This window comes from Sceloporus undulatus, chromosome 2, assembly GCF_019175285.1.
Source record: "Sceloporus undulatus isolate JIND9_A2432 ecotype Alabama chromosome 2, SceUnd_v1.1, whole genome shotgun sequence".
NCBI classification, from domain to species: domain Eukaryota; kingdom Metazoa; phylum Chordata; class Lepidosauria; order Squamata; family Phrynosomatidae; genus Sceloporus; species Sceloporus undulatus.
The window spans coordinates 92,433,016-92,454,916 of record NC_056523.1 but is presented as its reverse complement, the minus strand read 5'-3'; the positions used below and the strand labels follow the sequence as shown (position 1 = coordinate 92,454,916).

The 21,901-nt window shown below is 40.9% G+C and overlaps 1 protein-coding gene across 2 annotated transcripts in view; it reads right to left on the bottom strand.

Annotated features, from left to right (window-relative positions):
- Positions 1 to 269: 269 nt before the first annotated feature.
- Positions 270 to 21,901, bottom strand: part of FLT4 (fms related receptor tyrosine kinase 4) — a 148,823-nt gene continuing 127,191 nt past the window's right edge. The window contains exons 25-30 of one of the 2 annotated variants that reach the window (XM_042453847.1): positions 17,081 to 17,180; positions 16,698 to 16,803; positions 14,656 to 14,795; positions 13,418 to 13,538; positions 10,678 to 10,763; positions 270 to 4,863 (exon numbers count right to left, since the gene is read on the bottom strand). In XM_042453847.1, the coding sequence (XP_042309781.1) occupies positions 4,644 to 4,863; positions 10,678 to 10,763; positions 13,418 to 13,538; positions 14,656 to 14,795; positions 16,698 to 16,803; positions 17,081 to 17,180 (773 nt within the window). In that variant the 3' untranslated portion in view covers positions 270 to 4,643. The remainder of the gene's footprint in view (positions 4,864 to 10,677; positions 10,764 to 13,417; positions 13,539 to 14,655; positions 14,796 to 16,697; positions 16,804 to 17,080; positions 17,181 to 21,901) is intronic. The other variant, XM_042453848.1, reaches the window with a different exon arrangement.

The following is a 21,901-nucleotide window of genomic DNA, read 5'->3' as shown; positions in this document are numbered from 1 at the left end:
AGGTAATGGTAGTTCCTTGACATGAATGTCTAGTCGTAACCGACTGTAGGAGGGGTGCTCAACTCCATTACTAAGCAAAAGAGCCAACATTGTCCAAGGACTACTCCAGCGGTCATGTGGCCAGCATAACTGCACCGAATGCTGTTACCTTCCCACTGAAGTGGTACCTGTTTATCTACTTGCATTAGCATGCTTTTGAACTGTTAAGTTGGTAGAAGCTGGGACTAGTGTTGAGAGCTCACCTCATCATGCAGCATTTGGGCCTTGAACTACCAACCTTCTGATCTTCTGATTGTCAGAATTGGCATCTTAACCACTAGCCATTGCAGCCCTTTGTTTTCCAGATACACATTACCTTAAAACTAGCATGTTGTAGTGTTGAATTAGGACTTTGAGAGATAAGGGTTTGAATCCACTCTCACCTTGGAACCTCACCGTGTGACATTATGATTGACAGGGGAATAGTGGATGCTGTCTGGTACATGAGGATTGGCAGACTTTCACGTATATCTGCTAAACTAGGAAATACATAGGGACTGTGACTGTGAAACAGTCATGAACATGTACGCTAAGTTTCTGCATTCGTAATTGACTTAGTGAATTTTGGCCAACAACCTTAGCTGCAACCTTCAACAGATATACCCCTGAGTATATCTGTATTAAAAATCAGTTGAAGCCAATGAGATCACTATAGGACACACATATCACTTAACGATGCTTTGCAGAACAATTGCTCTGCTACAGTTTCAAACATTTTTCCCCATTTTGAGAAGGTATCAGTATTAAGGCTAAGACAGCTCAAAGAACTACAAGCTGATTTTCAGTTTACCTGGACCAAACCAATCTGAAAGACTGGACTGGTGAATCTTTAGAGCTTGTGTTTCTGTGTGCACATGCATGTATATGAATGCTGGTGTTTCCATTACTCAGGGGAAGCATTATTTACATATGGGCAGCTCAGAGATGCAAATATCTGAAACTGCTTCAATCTGTGATTGCAGGTACTTACATCAATGACAGTTGTCACCTGATATCAATAATGAAGGAAATCTGCACAAAACCCTATTTTCCATTTACATTGGTGGAATCTTGTATCACAGTTATGAATGCATAACCTGTAGTTACACATTTGTGACTGTTATGTATTTATGATCACTATGTAACCCTCACTCTGGAGCTACGTAAGGACTGTGAATGTTCCCCAGTCTGCACTTCCCAGGAAGCAGCTACTATGATTGACGGGATCCATTCCCCTGTTGCTCAGGAAGTAGCTGGCTGCTCATCTCACTCCCTCTCAGGCAACTGATCTCTAGTGCAAGGGGGAATTGCAACAGGGTCCTGATTCTGCCTATCATGCCACAGACTGCTCACACGAGAGAGTGGAAATGGCAGCCCTCTGCTTCCTGAGCAACAGGGGACTGGACTCCCATTGATCACAGTGGCTGCTGCCTAGTAAATAAGTATTTGGAGGCTTGGGCATGGTGCTACATAATACGTGCCAGACAAGACTCCAGCCAGCATTGCTACACCATTTTGAATTCAGAGATGTGTTAGTCTGGAATATCAGGTCCCATTCACACCATGAAAATAATCTGGGATGAATCTGGGTTGAATCCTTGTTCACACATGTCTCGAATGCACTCAATGTACTTTTGGCAAGGGCTGGTAAAAAACCCACTTAACCTGGCATATTTGATACAAGGGTCTTTTCCGAGTTTTCCTGAAAGATCCACATCATCGGCAGTGCAAATAACCTTCCCAATTGATTTGGATCACTCTGTATCATTGCTTCTGCTTTAAAGGAAAGTAGCTGGCTCCATTTTAAACTGAAATGATGGCATGTATGAATAACACAGAGGCTACAATGACTCAAAGAGATTTGCAAAACAAAATGGGAACAACAAACTCAATATGCATCAGCGCAGCAACCCACATTTTCCTCAGAACAAAAAATAGGTGGGAATAATCTGCAAAGGGATTTTGTAGCACCTTTGAGATGATTTGTGTGAAAGAAGATGTAGTGTAATTTTTCTTGGACATATGTGCATCTTTGAGCTGCACATATGTAAATGTGCTAAGAGGCACTTTGAGTTTCCCCTCTTTTGACAAAGAAGTATTATTTTAAAGATAAAGATTAATACAAACAGAAATAAGAGAGCTTTGTGTCCTCCTCACCTTCCATTAATAACTATAGACAACGCCTCTACACTTGTATAGATAAAAAATGTAATCAAAATCAGACAAAACATTGAGTGTACTTGCACAAGGTACAAAACCAGTGTAGAAAAGGCATGGACAATGACAGTTACAAACATGTAAATGCATAAAGACCTCTTATGGAGGAAAAAATATATAATCTGGAAAAATATGCCCAATAAGAACAATAAAATAAGCCAAACCAACACAATCAGTTCAATAAACAGAAGCCTGGCCTGCAAGCAGAAATCCTTTGATATGGAGACACTTTCAAGAATGAGAGCATTTTGACACAACCAAAAATTCCAAAGAGGAGTTTGTAAACTGATCAAAATCCATATATTAACACTTTCACAGAGGTTCTTGTGAGGTTTGCCTGTGGCAGCGTCCTTCAAAACTGGAGCACAGGAAGAAAAGCTGGTAGGATATGGCAGGGAAAGTGCCACAAAACAAATTCAGGTTGGTTCTCTCCATATTCCTTCCCCAGTCATGGAAATAAACAACCACTACTATCTGCTGATGCAACTAGAAAGAAAAAGACTGACTGGAATAAAGACAGTGTTTGAGGCAGAGGGCAAATGGGTGCATTTGTTCAGAAATACACCCTAATTCCAGAATAAAAATAAATAATGCAAATTAGCTATATCTGCATAAATTAATTTTTGAATATTTAATCTGTCTGCAAAATTTGGTATTTCTTGTTGGAATAGGACATGAGGCCTGATTTGTGCTGATGTACTATGCCAGTATAATGGCATCAGTGTCAGTGTTTACAGAAGGAGTGGAAATATTGAAGGAGGCGCTGGAGATAATGGCTGTTCTGAGCTGGTAGATTTTGTCTGCCTTCCCTCTCCTCTGTTTCCTGACATTGGAAAAGTACAATTGCTAGAGCAATGCACCTAAGAGACTGCCAAGCAATATTTGAAAACAACAAGTATGTAGGGCTTTCAGGCAAAGGGAAGAACTGGGGCTTAAATAGCTGTAAGAACTTCTTTAGATTATCTCTGAAAGTCTCCTTCTCTATTGTTATAAGGGGAATATGTGCATTTCTAGACTGTATACTGGGTGGGGTGGGGGTTAGGAATCTGTTTTCCAGATGACTCTAGTGCTGATATATTCATTGCTGAAAGAAACAGTTTCATGCTTTGCGTTGGCACCATAGAGGATAATAATATTTTGATTTCTGTTATAAGTGATTGGCAATAAAGACAATGGAAATGGATGGTTAATCTGTATGGCTAATGCCATTTAGGCAAACTGTCATTTATGGCTCTCACTGTTAGAGTCTAACACGTTTCTGCATAAAGTATGAGGGATAACTGACAGGTTGCATGAAAAGCATGCCGCCAATGCAGACCACAGTTTTAATTTTAAAAAATGTTTTAGAAAAATATATATTACATTGGGCACATACATACCATAGATTCTGAGTTTGGTATTCTCCTTCTTCAGATTGGCCTCTTAGTAGTTATGAACTTTTCTACCTCTCAGAAGAGAGTGAAGAAAATTAATTCACTGCTGGAACCAGTTACTATTGGATTCCATGGACATACACAAATAAAATGGCTTCTTTTTGTATCGGTACAGCCAGTGATACCAGAACAGATGTAGCAACACAGTGAAGGTTGTAAAAGACTGGGGTTACCTTGATTTCTAACATACACGAAACCATACAAGAACTGAGTATATAGTATTTAGTTGTGCAAGAGCCATTTGGGTGTTGGAGTAGGACTCTGAAGATCAGCATTCAAATCCCCGCTTGGCCATGAAAATCCATTGGGTGATCTTAAGCAAGCCACACTTTCTCAGTCTCAGAGGAAATAAACTGCCTCTGGACAAATCTTGCTAATAACACCACCCCTATAGGGTTGCCATAAGTTGGAAAGAATTTGAAAGCACACAACAACATATAGTTGTGCATGATCTTCCACTATAAATTGAACTCCATTGCTTTTGTTGCCCAAATTAATTCACTGTCTTCTTTTTATGCCCCTTCTCTACCAGATGAGTTGAAACGAGAGCAGAAACAAACAAATTGGTGTATCAGGAACAAACCCAGCTAAGTCACATCTATTTTTATCTGACCTGAAATAAAGCTTATTATGGCAAACTATTTGAATGAAGGCTGAATACTGAATAGTGGCTGAAGCTCTTAACAAGACAACCCATCTGGAGACAGAACAGTTCAGTTTCACCCAGAGAACTGTACCCAATAGCTAATGGAAAAGAACAACAAAATAGCATCTGGTCAATGATTTGTGTTTGTGCCAGATGCAAAAATTCTGGCCCATGTCGAAAAGCTTTTCACCCATCTTTGAATCCAAGGCGTTCCCCACCTGTTCCACAGGGGATCCCTATGCCAGATTCTTCTAGGACAAAGGAATGGGGACTTCCAGTGAGAGAAAGGTGCATCGCTTGCCGTGGTGTCTCCACAACCTGTTCCTCTTTCAGTATTGGTCTGAAAAAAATGAAGCATGAAGGAGGGAGGGACTGGGACCTTCAGCAGGTGGAGTACAGCTGCCTTCCTCCGACTGTTCTGACAGTTCCCCATATTCACTGTTGTAAAAAATCTGGCCTCGGAGTTGGGACTGATGTGATGGCCGACACCTGCCTCTCAGGTCAGATGGACCTACTATTGAATCGGCATTTCGAACTGATCCTTTACTGCTGTTGGGAAATGGGGAGAGAGAGAGAGAAATTGAGAGAGAGCGAGCTGAAGATTCAGTCCTGACCAGAAAATCATTTAACTAGTCTCCCAGAGAAAGGTTCCTAATGACAGAAAGGTCAACCCATTTAGAAGGTCTAGGGGTAATCTTGGTCTATAGGGCTTCCAATTCCTAGTCAGATATCCATCCAGGAACTGGCCAGATGTGAATGATGTTTAGAACACAAGAGAGGAATGGGATTCTGCTTGTGTAATACCCACCCCACTGCCTAATATTCTCTGATGCTTGAGAAATGACAGAGGTGGTCTCAAGTCCAGCACTGAGATTCTTGGGGAGGAGTCAATGTTCCTGTCAAGGCTACTTGATCAGGCCACTAGCTTATGGTAGAGATAGCTCATGGACAGCATGGAGTCCTCAAAGCTCTTTCCAGTCCTTGGAGACTACAAAACCCACCAGTATTCTCTGTTGCAAAATAACAGGAGACTTACAGCTGTGGGATGGAGGAACAATTCTCATGCAAGATAAAGTGAAGGGCATTTCCTGTATCTTCTTTTAGCAAAAATACATGTTTAAGAATTGGATGCAATGTAGATTTACTAGGAGGAGCTGGTGTGGTCCTCCATGGGTCTAGGATGGTAGAAAAGAACTCTGGACTTTTCAAAATCACCCACGTATAACTTAAAGGAAACAACAAGTTTGATCTTATCTCCTATGGTTTAATAATCTGCATAAAACTGCTGAGAGGAAATAATGCCAGTTATCTGAAAGACCATCACCCATATCAGCCTGCCTAAGATTACCTGCCAAAACCTCACTCATGCACCCAGGATGAGATTTACCAGGCTGCTGAGTACAAAGGAGAAGGCTTTCGTTTTTGGCTTTAGCAGTGCAGCTGTGGTGCCAGAGGCGCCTTCAGAAAAGCCTTTAAAGATTTTGTTTTCTCTGGATTTTTCTTAAAACAGATTTTGTGAGCCACTCAGGTTGAAATGGTTTTAGCTGTACTTATTAAAACATTTATTGGATTCTTGTATTTTATTGAGCTGAATGTTTTATTGCTGGTTCTGGTTAAAGGGCATCTTATTTGGAAGTTAGAATTTGTTAAATTGAAATATGCATTTAATTATTTAATTGACATATCCTATCTTTGGCAAATGTTTATATCTTCCAGGGCATCTGTACTATTTATGCTCTTCATTCCTATGCTGGCTGAGTAGGTTTGGGGAAATTTCTGAAGGATACCTTTAGTAAATATGTAATGCTATTGTGTAATCTTTGTATTTTTCCTTTTCTACATCACTTTGAGACTCCTTTTGTTTGTATGAAGGAATACATTTAATGTTATTGTTGTTTGTTGCTGTGTGCCTTCAAGTTGTTTAATACACTAATTAAATTAAATTTGAATCCCTCCCAGCTAATCCAGTTGAGAGTTGCAAATGTGAGACATGTAATATGTGGAGAGGGGTGGCCACAAGCTGCAACAAGTTGTGTTCATCTTTAGTTTAATAGTATGTGTTTATGTGCAGCAGAAGAAATCATTTACCCGTACAGTCTCATAGGTTCTGTTCCAATTTACAGAGCCATACCTCCCCCAAATGCCTTCTGAGATATGGGATAAATAGCTCTTCCACAAAAATATAGAAGTTTACCTTCAGACCTATCCAGATAATAAACCACCCTGAATTTCTGCATTTTATTAATCCCCTAAGTCTGCATCAATAGTGCAATATCCTGTCCTTGTATTATTTCTGGAGCAGGGGGAATTTTACCACTGGGACAACGAGTAGGTTTATCCCGTTGGCCCACTTTTAAAAATCATAGAATCATAGAGTTGGAAGAGACAACAAGGGCCATCCAGTCCAACCCCTCTGCCATGCAGGAACTCTCAATCAAAGCATCCCCGACAAATGGCCATCAAGGCTCTGTTTAAAGACCGCTAAGGAAGGAGACTCCACTACACTCCAAGGGAGTGTATTCCACTGTCAAACAGCCCTTACTGTCAGGAAGTTCCTCCTAATGTTGAGGTGGAATATCTTTCCCTGGAGCTTGCATCCATTGTTCTGGGTCATGTTCTCTGGAACAGCAAAAAAAACAAGCTTGCTCCCTCCTCAACATGATATCCCTTCAAATATTTAAACAGGGCTATCATATCACCTCTTAATCTTCTTTTCTCCAGGCTAAACATACCCAGCTCCCTAAGGCGTTCCTCATAGGACATGGTTTCCAGACCCTTCACCATTTTAGTCACCCTCCTTTGGACATGCTCCAATTTCTCAACATCCTTTTTGAATTGTGGTGCCCAGAACTGGACACAGTATTCCAGGTGGGGCCTGACCAAAGCAGAATATAGTGGCACTATTACGTCCCTTGATCTAGACACTATACTTTTATTGATGCAGCCTAAAATTGCATTGGCCTTTTTAGCTGCCACATTGCACTGTGGACTCATGTTCAACTTGTGGTCTACTTGGACTTCTAGATCCCTTTCACATGTAGTCTCATTCAGCCAGGTGTCCTTCATCCTATATCTGTGCATTTCATTTTTCTATGCAGTACCTTACATTTCTACATGTTGAATTTCATTTTGTTAGCTTTGACCCAGCTTTCTAGTCTATTCAGATCATTTTGAATGTTGATCCTGTCTTCTGGAGTATTAGCTAATCCTCCTAATTTGGTGTCATCTGCAAGTTTGATAACTATGCCTCCAATACTGTTATCTAAGTCATTAATAAAGATATTGACTAGCACTGGGCCCAGGACATAACATTCCACAGTGTTGGGAAGGAAAAGCTCACATCTCCCAAATTCATTTAAAAAATATTTTTAATGAACAAAAACAGGGCCATCACTATAAGCAAGATAATTTGCCATTTCATAATTTAGTTTTACAGGGATAGAGGAGGGAAGGAAGTAGCTGCAACAACAATAATTTGGCAGCATGAATCAGCCAAATAAAGCACATTTAAATCTCGCTTGTTGCAATGGAAAAGATAGTTCAGCAAAGACCTGGTGCCTGCAAGGGTTAGGATTTGGCACATCCCTCTTCTGCTGGCAGAAATCCTCTTTTTGCCAGCTCATCTCAGGAATCTGCCAACAGAGTAATCTGCTGGCAGAAGTGATTTACCAGTTAATGACTGCCAGCAGAAGAGCTAAAAAGGTGGCAGAGGTCAAGTTACATCTAATCAAGGGCTGTGTTGACACTATTTCAAATGTCATGGCTCCATCCTATAGAATTCTGGAATTTGTAGTTTGTTTCCACACAACAGTTTCCTGACAGAGAAGGCTAAATATCTCATGAAACAACAAATCTCAGAATTCCACAGCATTGAGCCATGGCAGTTAAAGTGGTGTCAAACTGCATTCATTCTTCAGTGTAAATGCAGCCAAGTTTCTTCTGCTACCCTCCCCCTTCACTTCTAGCCCAGGGACATAGCCAACACGCTGGCACAAAGTTAGGCCAGGATCAAGCTAATTCCAAGTAATTTTTGCCATCCATAGGATGGATACAGTTTCGATTCAGCACAGCTGCAGCTTGCCTAGTGTCACCTGAGCCAGTCCTTGGTTATCTTCATTGGTTAGGCTGGGCTCTACCTCTGCCTGCTAAAATTGATGCAAAGTAGCTTAACTTTATCCAGTGAGATCAGAAAAAACATCTTTAAAAATCCAGATAAAATATATTTTGTTGGGAGTTGTGAAGGAATCACTGGGTGGTGGACTTGGCTTGAAGGCAACCAATTATGGCTCAAGGAGGCTGTGAAGTAGGACTGAGGGGGGAGGTATATAACAAAAGGAGAGGCTTGTCTCTGAGGAGTCATTCAGATGTCTTTTTTTTAGTGGAATGATGCAAATAGCCTCACTAATGCATTCCGGGTTTGTTATTCACACTATGGACCCTTATCTCTGTGCGCCTCTGTGAGTTCGGTTGCTCACATGTGCCAGCACTTGAATAATCATGGAGTTGATGTGAATGTATTCAAAACACATTCAAGGGATGCAGAATTTAATCATGGGTCTATTTATGTTGTTTATTCACACTGCTGACAATGTGAATCTTTTTAAAAAACCTCAGAAAAAAAGGCAGTATCAATTATCCCAGGTTAAGCTCTAAGACTTAACTGGCGTCCTGTTAAGTTCAGAATGCATGGGGACAACAGAGATTCAACACGGATTCATCCTGGATTTTTTTCACTGTCTATGGTGGGGTACAGACAGCCCAAAAAGGGCAGCCTGCCAGCACCTGTTTTTCTGCCGGAGGGAAGCCTCAGCCGCCAAACAGCGAGGCTTCCTGCCGGCGGAAAAAGAACCTGCAAAAAGCGGATTTTTTTCTATGCTGCAGTGGCAGCATAACGAGTGCACCACAGTGCACCATTGGTGCACTCGTTACACAAGTGCCGCGCGGCGCCATGCAGATGCCACGTGGCGCTTGCGTAACAATGGCAGTGCCCGTGTGTACAGGTCACTGTAATTTTGATGCCTTCATCATGTGTGAGGGTTGTGGGGCATCTGGAAGTGCTGCCCCGAGGCACCCCTCGCATGTGACGAGGGTGTCCTTTCCGGCCATCTGGATTGGGCCTGAGTTACCCCTGAGAGAAGGGGATAGGGAGAAGATGATCTTCAAAGAATGTTTGGATTTGAGACAGAGTTTGAAGTTGGCAGTGACAAAGTTGATAGAGGAGTTTATCACATGAAAGAGATTGGGAGTTTATCCGTGGATATCCCGGAAAAATTGTGTAATTGCGTGAAACGATTTCACACAACATCGCATAAAACCCGCCATTAAAGTGGTCACAAAGAAGCATTAACATGCATCTTTTTACTTTTGGGATTTCAGCGACTATGCATTTCCAATATCACTTTATTTTGTGCAACTGCGTGTGATAATCATTTGTGCGATTACTCACCATTTTTGTTTTATTTGCAGGATGCTTTAAATGTATTTTAATCTCTCTTTAATGCCAAAATTAGCCCCAGTATGATAAACTCCTAAGACACAGTTTTGGATTTGAGAAAGAAAAGAGAACTGCCTATGATATTGGGTAGCCTATAGAATAGAATATTAGAGATTATTATGTTCTTCTTCTGTGTTCAATAAATCTATTCTTATTGTTGTTTTAAAGCTATCTTGGGCTGTCTTTCAAGCCTGGAATTAGGCCATGCAAACCAAACTAAAGAACACATGCAACAATACAACCACAAGTCCACATTTATAGTGAGATCCAAAATTCCAATCCAGCAAGCAAGGAATTGGGGGAACAAGGGCAGGGTGAGGGCTGGCATTTTGAGGCCAGTCTGGGTAAAAGGATCTATCACAGGAGCTGAGAAAAATGTCACTTATCATTACTGTCTGTTCACTGTCTTTTATGTGCACATTACAAATGTACAACTAGACAGCACTGCAACAGTCCCATTAAGTGGACATAGAAATGGCTATTTCCCAAGGAAGATATTTTGCATTTTGAGCATGGGGAACTTGCGGCATTCCTCAAAGAATTTGTCTGCTTCAGAGAAATCTACATTTGTTGCTTGAGATCCCCTTATTTCCTATTGTATTTTATCATTATGTAAAAACCTTACCCCTTTTCTTCTCTTGCACCTGGTTCAGATAGCTCCACTCAAAAGCCATTAAGTCTGATCAAATCTTTTTGTTATAAATGGCTTCAGGAATGCTGCTGCCAGTAGCAGGTTACAGGAGGATGGTTGGGCTTGCATTTCTATCCTCCCAGCACATTTACAGAAAGCTGCAGTGAGATTTCTTGCAATATATTGTATGCTACTGAAGACTGTGAGACACTGATAAGAGAGCTATGTAATGAAGTACCTGGATGCACCTTCTTTTCTGTGTCTATTTTCTATTCTCTCAAATTCCTCAGATGCCAAAACCATTCCGCTGTCTGTCTGATTATCCTGAAAAGGAAACAGAAATGAGGAGTGTTAAAAGCACTGTGGGATCATGCGGGAGAAATTCATTTGGATCTCATTTTAACACTAACTGGCCTAATTTGTACTCCCTGAGCCAATACAAAAATTGGGAATGCAATTCAATTCTTTCACGTCTTCAAGTTATGTGATGCATTTGTCTCAACAAAACATATGTACAAAAAAGTGTACAAAGAGGCATATAATAAAGGAAATTGCATGCATGTCTAAACTGAGCAGAATGCATAGATGCAAAAATATGTAGCAGAATGCTTACACATTTGTGTAAATTTAATTTTTTTGCATCTACAGAAATGGGATGGCATATATATGAAGTTGGGAAAACATGTTAACACTACAGAAAATGAAATATGTAGAAGATTAATTTACCATTTAGAAGCACCAGCTTTGTTGAGGATATATGTTCTCACCATGAATGACCCCTGCTATGAATAAAAATCACACACACACACACACACACAGCAGGGGAGGGGAGATCAAAGATGGTGGGAATTGCGTTGAGAATAGGATAAGTTAAATCCCCTTCTTTCTCTCCAAATGTGCCTTTCAGCTCTGCAGCCATATTAGTGAACAGATCTGAGTAAAAGGATATTTCTGCTGTAAATCAGTGGGTGAGTGGGTGGGATGAGGCTTTGAGCCTTCCCTGAGCATAGCAATTCTTATTCTAAAGTCTTTTTGAGCAACTGCCTGCATCTTCTGAGGGCAACCTGCCTTCCCACACTGAAAAACAATCCCCTCTCCATCCTGCCACTCTTATAAGCAGGCTCACACTATTGTCTTGAACTGATGTTACTGCCACTCTTGGTAGATATCTTAGCTAAGCTGCACTAAATGTTAAGGAAAATGCAACATGGGATATACAGTAATAGAAATAAAATATGTATGTGAAAGTCACAATGACTAAGAAGAGCAATTAAGAAGCCACACAGGTGAAAAAGCTAATGTAATTTAGAAGTCTTGAATGTCAAGGACAGAATTATAGAATGTACAATTGGAAACACCTGAGATTCATTAAGTGTACAAGGTGAAATGATGAAATTCTTAAGTATGGGTTGAACTATGTGAACCAATCAAAATGAATGTACACGCCCACTGGGTGGAAACTGACTAGTGGGTGGTGATTAACAATGGCTATTATAATTGCTATGTTTGCCAATGTATTTTGTGGGTAGTTGTGGATAGTTGGAGTTATTGGAGATTGTAGAGATTGTGAGGGCATAGAGTATTTGTATGTAGAATAAAGTAGATCTTTTATATAAGACTACTGAGTTGTCTGGTGTCTTGACTGAAGATACAAGAGCCAGCAGAATCCTGGAGAAGTTTGGAGACATCTCAGGAAAAAGAGTGAGAAGGCTTGGAGAGTTTGTCAGGGTCTTCAGCCTATTCTCTGAAACTCTGCTGCTTTGGAGAAAAGCATTAACCACTGACCAAAGCTGGTCAGCACCGCTGCATAACAAGGTGGTGAGTTAGAGCCAGAGGTGAAGAGCTACAACTCCCATCATCCCTGACACTAAATACATCTTGATGAAGAGGGTTTTGGGAAGAAGTTCAAGTCTCACAAGCAGATGGGTTGTATCCCTACATTTCCACCCAGACATTAAGAGCCAGGAACATGTAGTTTATTCCACTTTCCACAACAAGGTATCTGGGAACTCATAACTCAGACAAGGACATCAGGGTCAAGTGTATGTGTCCACATCTATCTGGAGAAGTAAGACTAATCATCAGCAAACTGCTGCCCATGCTAACCATGCCTAAAGTAAAGGAATCAATCTCACGGCCCCTTTTCCTGTTGGTTCAGGTGTCCTCTGTTAAAAGTTGTTGCAAGAGTATAACACTTTCCTTGTACTGAAACTACAATATGTATTTTCTGGGCTGAAATGCTGTCTTCTCTTCAGTCCAACAGGTACCAGTTGAATCTCCCTTATCCAAAATGGTTTGGACCAGAAATGTTTTGGAGTTCTGATTTTTTTTATTTGTGAACATTTACATATACATAGTGAGATATCTTGGAGATGGGATTAAAGTCTACACATGAAAATCATTTATGTTTTGTATACACATTTTACACATAGTCTAAAGGTAATTTTATACATAATATTTTAAACAATTTTGAGTGGTAAACAAAGTTTGTGTACACAGGACCATAGAAAAGCAACGGTGTCACTGCCTCAGCCACCCATGTGCACAATTTGGGATTTTGGAGTATTTCAGATTTTGGAATTGCAGATAAGGAATACTCCAACTGGTATAACCATCTTTGATGTGCCTGCTTGAATATAATCATTCAGGATAGTGTCTATTTATATATTAAAAACACTTCTCTCTCTCCCTCCATCACACATCCATTTTCATATGTGGATTGCATATAGCAATATGTGTATTAAAATATGGTTGAAAATATAATTTGGATTTTTTTATTTGCTGGGTAATATTTTTAGTCTATGTGTGCTCATTTCTCCTTAGTGACAGATTGCAGTGACAGACAAATGCATTCTGAACTGATGCTGCCTTGAGTCTCATATTAGGAGAAACGTGAGTTATAAATCAATTAAACAAACAAATAAATGTCACCCCCCCCCCCCTTTTCTCTTGTTAACCCAAAATCTTGATCCACTCACCGGATGTACTTTATACATAGTTTGTGTCATAGGAAATTCTTCAAATGTCTTTATTCTAGATGGACACCTTATCTGATTCCCACCAGTCAAACAGCCAGGGAAAGACACACAGTTATAGTATCTGCAAGAGCAATAAAAGTAACCATAGAATCATTGAATACTAAACCATGGAAGTCATAGAATCATTGAATACTAAAGTCAGGATTGTCTTGAAAGTTGTAGAGTGAAAAAAGATGATAGGAAGAAAATCAGCTCATTTTAAATGTGGATCTATGGATACCATGTACTGCTAAAAAGACAAATCAATGGGTCCTAGAGCTAATCAAGCCTGAACTCTCCCTAGAAGCCATGATGTTGATGGCGTCTTCCATGTCGCGGCTTTATATATCTCTGTCAGGGGAGTGCAGGTGGCCCAGACTGCTGAGGTGGTGGCGCTCCTGGTAGAGTGTGCGACCACTCCCTCTGGTGGAGGTATGGCCAAAGTCCTGTAGCAGGTCGCAATGCACTCTCTGATCCATCTGGCCAGGGTTGAAGGAGACACCTTCCTCCCCATTCTAGCCTGGCTGTTGGAGACAAATAGGGCATCCAAGGCTCTGAATGGTCTTGTCTTTGATGTAAATCTTGATCGCCCTTCAGACATTGAGAGTGTGCCAGATTCTCTCCAGCTCCCTAGTTGGGTGTGGACAGAACTATCATACTATTTTAGAGATGTTTTTATTTTGTAACATTGATGTTTTAGATTGTATGCCATATGGCAGGTTTTATTATTATTTTATTCTATCTTGATTTCTATCATGTAAAGCACTGTGCAAACTTTACGGCACTCTATAAATAAATGTAAATAATAATAAAATAAATGTAAGAGCAACAACAACAACAATATTTAATTCTGCCGACCTTGTTTTGCATTTGTTCTATTTGTTAATATTACTATGAGCCTACCTGAGTCTGATTTGTGGCCGAAAGAAAGAACAGAAATCCAATAAAAAGCAGGTGATTTTGAACAAGAAAATGGATACCACTCTTCAAATCCTTACTGCATCCCCACAAAGCTGCATTTTAAAATCCAGGATCAGATTGTATATTTGAGCAGAAACGATTGACAGATGGTTGCTACAGGAACCTTTGATGATAGGGGAGAGATGTATGGTCCATCTGAAACCTTTGAAAGTTGTCTAGTTGGCTGAGTGTTAGGCTCTTCCTCATGTCTTGCCTTTGAGGAATCAGGAGAGACTTACCTTGCTGCTATATTGTGACAGTGTATCCTGGTGTCAAATTCCTCTTCATCAGAGTTCTGCTGGATTGAGGAAGCCACCTGGGAGAAGCCATCATCTTCAGAGCTCTGAGAGTCATTCAGTGGGATATAATCCTTTCCCTCCTGTTAACAATGTAAATGCATTTTTATAAACAAGGGAGGGCCTTATAGGTAAGAAGCAGGGATAGTGGGGATGCATATACAGTGGGCCCTTCTTATACACATATTTTTTATACACGAATTCAAGCATCCACGGTTTGAAAATAAAAAAAAGTATAAAAGTATAAATTTCAAATATCACATCTTGATTTTCCATTTTTTTATAAGGGACACCATTTTGCTATGTCATTATATTTAATGGGACTTGAGCATACATCTTAAATCTTTCAAACAACTGTAAATATGAGAATGATTGAAAACCATAATCCTCTGTCAATAGAATCATAGACTCAGAGTTGGAAAAGACCACAAGGGCCATCCAGTCTAACCCCCTGTCATGCAGGAACTCACAATCAAAGCATCACTGACAAATAGTCATTCACCCTCTGTTTAAAAACCTCCAACGAAGGAGACTCCATCACTCTTCAAGGAAGTGTGTTCCACTGTTGAACAACTCTTACTGTCAGGAGGTTCTTCCTAATGTTTAGGTGGAATCTCTTTTCCCGTAGTTTGAATTATTTGCTCCTCTCCTAACATTGCCTGAATCACCCTAAGCTGTTTGACCAGCATATACTTGTCCACAATTCATCTATTTTCTCCTTTAGGCACACAGACATCTATATTTTTGTGGACCAGCCTTCTGCAACAAGTAGCCAAGGAATGGTGGGAGTTGCAGTCTAATGCATTTAGAGACTGTCAGGTTGGTAGTATAGACTGGGGTGAGCAGTGTGGTCTGTGGCTCACATGTGGTCCAAGTGCTGTTTTTGTAGCACCCTGGATTCCTCAAGGATCAAAACAAATTTGCTCCAAAATGACCTCTAAGGAGTGTAGAGATCATTTCCACTAGGCCTGGAGGCTCACTCACCCCCTTCAGGTATCAGGGAAAAAAAACACTTTTTTTGTGTGCCTCCAAAGGCTTTCTAGGGGTATAGGCAGCTTTTCCACCACATTTTGTATCCCTCAGCCAATGTAGCTTTTTTTTAAGGAAGTGAACAGAGATGGCTTCCATTCAGTTCCTATTGTTAAAAGGAGCTTCTCTTGGGTCTCAAATGGCCCAGGAAAGTGGAAAAACATGTCAAAATTACTCCCTTGGGCCTTGGAGGATATTTGGAGGCAATTTCCTTTTTCTTTTTTTGCAGGAGTGTGTGTAGAGGGGAATGGTCCTCCAAGGTGTCCTGGGGGGATAATGTGGCTCCCTAGCCTTCCATAGTTGCTCACCCATGTGTAGGCTATTTGTGGTAGTCTGGATTTGTTAATAAGGCAGAAGCACTGAAACCTCTTTCTAGTATAAGCCACTTGATTTCTTCCAATCTGCTATGTAGTAGGCAATGACAGAATGAAGAACTTGCTTTTGCTTTTCTTATTTGAAAGCTGATATTTGCCTCTTTGTGAGGAAGCTTTGTTTGCTTTACACCAGCTATCACCAGAATAATGATATTCAGTTGGCAAACAAACTGCATTTGAAATAGGGCCTCTTGGTTGCAAATATTCTTGAAACGTACTATATATTATAAAGGGATGCCATCTATACAAGCTGATACAAATAAATGTCTTAATTAGGTCAGTGGAATTATATCTGTATAGCAGAAACTCTCATATGATTCCAGATCTAAATGTCTACTTAGCAACTTGGGAGTTTATCGCATTCAGCTTAGAACGGCCCCTGAGCGTTCTTAAAGGGACTATTCTGGGGATGGGAGGTGGCGGGGAACGCTGTATATCGCACAGCGAGAATGCTGCCACGGCCACCGACTGTTCCCCTTCCGTTCTGGGAGCGTTCCCCAGGGCCAATTTTCGGGAACGCTTTCTCCAAGCTGATGGCTACAGCAGCTGATTTCCATGCAACAATAATGAATGGGAACTCACATGATGGACATTTTCCTGAAGAAGGTCCCCCAGGATCTCCACCAAGTCAGAAAATGTTGGCCTCTCCTTGGGATCACCATACCAACAGCTCAGCATTATACGGTAACTGCAAAGAACAAATACAAACTTTTGAATAAGCAAATCAATTTCTTCATTCCATGTCAATCAAAAATAGCTGCTGAAACAAAACTGGGAAACCTCCCCTACAGCTAAATCCAGTTTTTATGAAAGATGCTAAAACCAAGCATAGCAATGCTACTCTAGAAGCAAAGTAATGTATTGGGACTGAACAACTTTATTTCTTGCAGATATACATTTCATTGGCTTTTATTATTGGTATTTTAAAAATATTATTGGCTATATTTTAATATGTTTTGACTCACATTTCTGCAGTGGCATATTCTGGAGCTCTCATCCTGGTGCCATCTTTCAGCCTTTGGCAAAATTCCTCATTGATTTGGACTCCAGGATATGGGGAGGCACCTGAAAAAGATAATCTATAGTGTTTCAGACAATGGTGTATATATGAATAAAGCAAAGATACATTCATGCATCCACAAGAATGTTCCCATATACACTATTATGTAGTACAGTGTGAAAAAGATGTTGATAAAAATGTTTATTTTCTATCTTTTAAATTTATTTTAGATGTGCTTCAATTTGCTTTATCTATTTGTTTTTCAATAGAGCTGTTTGTTTAACTGTTGCTTAATGTATGTAAAAATAAGATTTTAGCTGAATCATAGAATCATAGAATTGTAGAGTTGGAAGACACTACAAGGGTCATCCAGTCCAATTCCCTGCCATACCCCTCAGCAGGGCGTCCCCCACGACCACATGCCTCCTCCGAGGCTTAGTAGTGACTGTTCCCTCTGGTGGAACTCTCAGGCTCCCCTGTTCTGTCCCTGAAGTCTGTCCATGCTTCTCTTCCTTGTCCTCCTTGATAAGGGAAAGAGCTTCAAATCGATTCTCTAGCTGCAAGCTCCCAGAACAATCCCTTGTTGGCCTAGTTCTCTGTGTGACGTTCCTCCAACTGTTTACCTCCTGTGTATCTGAAATGGCCTCCTCCACCCCAGCAACTTCTTCTGTGTGGTCCCTGTCCAAGACCGTTGGTTCCGTTCTGTCCAGGAAATCCTCTTGCTCCCTAACATGCTGAAATGTAGCTACTCTGGACTCCAGTTGCTGGACTTTCTCCTCCAAGAGTGCTATCAACTTGCACTTGGTGCATGTGAAGTTATCCACACCTGTAGGCAGGAAGCCAAACATCCCACAAATGTTGCAGGTGACTGCAGCAGTTCCATCAGTGTCCATACTGAGAAGTCTTAAGTAATTACTTAAACAGGACTGTGGGCTTCCTCCTCAAAAAATCCTCCGGTAAACACCAACGTTAAGGACCCTGATGACCTGGCCTTTTCACCAATCTCTGGCAGTGAGTTCAATCAACTCAGCCTCTGCTGTAGTTCTCCTTGCATAAAAAAAAAGTTCATGTGCCACCCAGCTACTTCTCTCCTTCTCCTCTCTGTGGCAGAAACTGCTCTGGAAAGGCCCTGGGAGAAGCTATATAGAGCTAGTCTGCTAGCTCCACCCCCTGGTGACTCACAGATGTGATTTACATAATCTCCACCCCCTCAGCAACAAGCACACTCTCCACTCAAAATGGCCACCCAGCTACTTCTCTCCTTTTCCTCTCTGTGGCAGGAATTTTGTTTTAAATTGTTGTTAGCTTCTTTGGGTCACATGGCAAGAGAAAGGCAGGATATAAATCAAGGCTGGCATCCTGTTAGGAAGTTATGATACTGTAAACTAGACTTATGACCCTGTGTGAAGACACACCCAACTAAAGGTGGTGGCAGGTTTGGGTGTGCAACGCCGGTACCCTGGTGAGATCAAACTCTTCTACCCAAAAAAGGCTCTGAAGCTGAATGTAAAGTTCAAAAGGGGGGAAATTTAATTTAAAGGACAAAATAAAGAGTTTTCTCCTCCCCAGCTCTAAATAAAAGGTACTTTACAGTTTCAGCAATCTTCTGGATGTCATCTTTCTGGGTCTGATGTTAGTTTGCTCTCCTCACTCAATGGAGCTGGTGCAGGGTCTTTCAGCTACTGAATTCTTTATTCACTTGTTGTTGGTAACTAATTTGGCTGAGTTGGTAACTAAAATGGCTAAATTGGTAACTGATTTGGCTAAGGTGTAAGAAATGCCCTTTCCGGCTGTCTGGGCCTGTTTGCCACCAAAAAGACAGCTCTCTACCTGCTCACAGCAAAGACTGCTCCCAACTAAAGGTTTCCAGCTACAACAGAGCATGCTGGGAAAGGGCAAACCAAACCTGGAAATAATGCAGGGGAATCCTACAGCTCCTCCCACAAACTAATACATTGAACTTTTCTACACTAAAATACTATGGCCTGAACCAATGTGAAAGAAAATGCAGCGGGAGATTCAATCAGTCCTGGCAGGACATCACACCCTGGAACTGTTTTATATTCACATTTACAACTGTGGCCCCATTCAGACAACTGCAAATACCTCTAAAAGCTACCTTGAAAGCTAGCCAGCCATACCAAGTGAAATTCTAGTGGGAATGGGATGCTGTGTCCAACCACTACCTGCCACAGTTCTGTGGCTCAATGAGGAATTGTGAAAGGACCCTTACAGGGGTCTCTGCTTCTGCTGAGCACATACCATGGCACATACCCCTTCAGCACCCCTGTCACAGTGGCACAGAACTCCTTTGCTCAGTATGGCTTTCTGGCTTTTAAGGTAGGTTTTAGGGGGTTAGTTCTGAAGATGGTGCACAGCTGGAACATTATAGACATGTGTCCAATACAGGATCTCAGCTCACATAAATAAACAAATAAAAAAATGTTTTTATTATACAGCCATTATTTTGCATAGACAAGAACTTAATTAAAGTAAGCAAGAGTCAGAACCAGAGCCTGGAAGTAACTATCAACAAAGAATTACTTGCAATTAATTCAAGGACTCTTTTTGCAATAAGGAAGGCATGACTTATGTTATGATTGAGATTTAATGAGGGGTAGCTTCAACTCTTTTATTGTACTGATATGAAAAACTGCCTCACAACGATGTGTGCCTTTTTCAATGGTGGAGGAATGGCTGACCAGCTGGCTAGGGCTGCTGCCTTGTGCTGTTGACTGTGCTGGTGGTGACAGTGATGACTGTTTGTATCTGCCTTTCTCCAAAACTGAAACTTAAGGCAGCTTACAAAAGTTAAAGCAAATACAGATAAAACACACACACAAAGACATAAGTAAAAACATGCATAAAAAATTAAAAATGTGGTTAAAATGCAAGTCTGCTATCTATCAATCTGAAACCTTTTAAACAAATTCATTAAAAAAGATAAATATCAATAAAACAGCACAGTATTAAAGTAATTAGTTCCTAAGTGAAAAAAGTTTTTTTAATAGCTTTATTGAAAAAACATGAATTACAGTCGTAAAAATAAAATGAAATAAACATGTCAGAGAAAGGAAACAAAATACACTACATATTTACAAACCTTTCGTACTTTCATGCTACCAGCAAACCTAATGTCCTTAAAACATTCCGCTTTTCATTTCCTGCTTGCCCTACTTACACTAACTTACACTAGCTACACTGTCTTACACATTCTTGACATTTTATTTACCTAGTCCTAATTGAAAAAAAAAAGTTTTCACTTGCAAGGACACCAAGGAAGCAGTCATCCTAGCCTCCCTAGGGAAGGGCTTTCAAAGCCAAGGAGCAGTCACAGAGAGGTCTCACCAGATGTTCCTGTGAAGGTGGTGGGGGACCAAGAGAAAGGCCTCCCCCAAAGATCTTAGAACCTGGGCAAGGTATGGGTCTTCAGATACCATGGGCCCAAGCCATGTAGGGCTTTATACGTCATAACCATTACTTTAAATTGTTCCCCAAAACAGACTGATAGACACTATATGTTATGTACCAGAGGCAAGTGCCTTGTAACATTCAGATGGCTGCTTTCATTATATCTGAGAAATAAGCAAGTCCATAAGCTGTTGTTTTTAGTGGGACTGTAACAATAATAACTACAACAAGTACAGTGGAGGTGGATGGAGGGTGTCCTTGAAATTTTAAGTATAACCAATCTCTTTTGAAAAGTAACTTTAAAGCTCTGGTCTGAACCATAAAGAATGGAGTCCCAGCAAGTGTTCAGTAATGAGTGAAGATACATTTTACCCATGAAGCTTGTGGAATGCACTGTTAAGAAAGACTAACTTTCTAGTAAACAAATGTTATAGTATTAAAATTTACTTGATTATTTACAAATGAAAAGGGACTGGGTGGACAGACATATATAGGAATGGGGCAGGGGGCTGGGAAGTACGAATTGTAACCAGAACTGCAAAACATGATATAGTGATGGGATGACAAGTTCAGATTCAACAATGGCCATAAAAAGTATTTAAAGAGGCTCGACAGACTTCCCCAAAAGGGCAGGCTGTAGGTGCCCGTTTTTGCCCCGAGGGACACCGCAACAGCCAAACCACGCAGCCTCCCTCTGCACCAAAACGAACCCGCTAAAAGCGGGTTCTTTTTGGCGTGTGCGGCAGACACCATGAGTGCACCATTGGCGCACAGTCATGCGTCAATGACGCAAGTGTGGTGCCGTGATGTGCGGATGCTGCACCATGCTTGCATCATCATGGTGGCCCCCCGTGTGGATGGGAGGCCACCATGATGGCGCTGCCGCCACGTGGTACAACTTAGGACCATGCGGTCGCTCCGCAGTCCTGAGCCCTAAAATCGGCCCCAGACTGCTACTTTTTGGCAATCTGTACCAGGCCAAAGGGACAAAGTTGGAAGACACATTTTATGTACAGGTAAACATATGAACAGTGAAGGAAATTCTTGGTCTAAGGTATTGACATGTGCACAGGATCAGTTAATTGTTACAATAAAGCAAGGATGAGAACCCTTATTAGTAGCTGGGATGTCAATTGGTGATTTGGTATGTGCTGTGGTGCCTCTCTGTTGTGTCAGTGCAAACTAAACATGGGTCTATAAATACAGATGGCCTCTAGCAGAGATAGGGGTTGGCAGCACTGTCAAAATAAAGCAGTTTCACTCTGTTTTGAGCCTCAGATGTTTAGATGAAGCACGAGGCCGAAACAGGGTGAAACTTGGACCAAGTCATGCTTCGGGGCTAAAAACCATAGCAAAAAGAATCCCATATACTCTG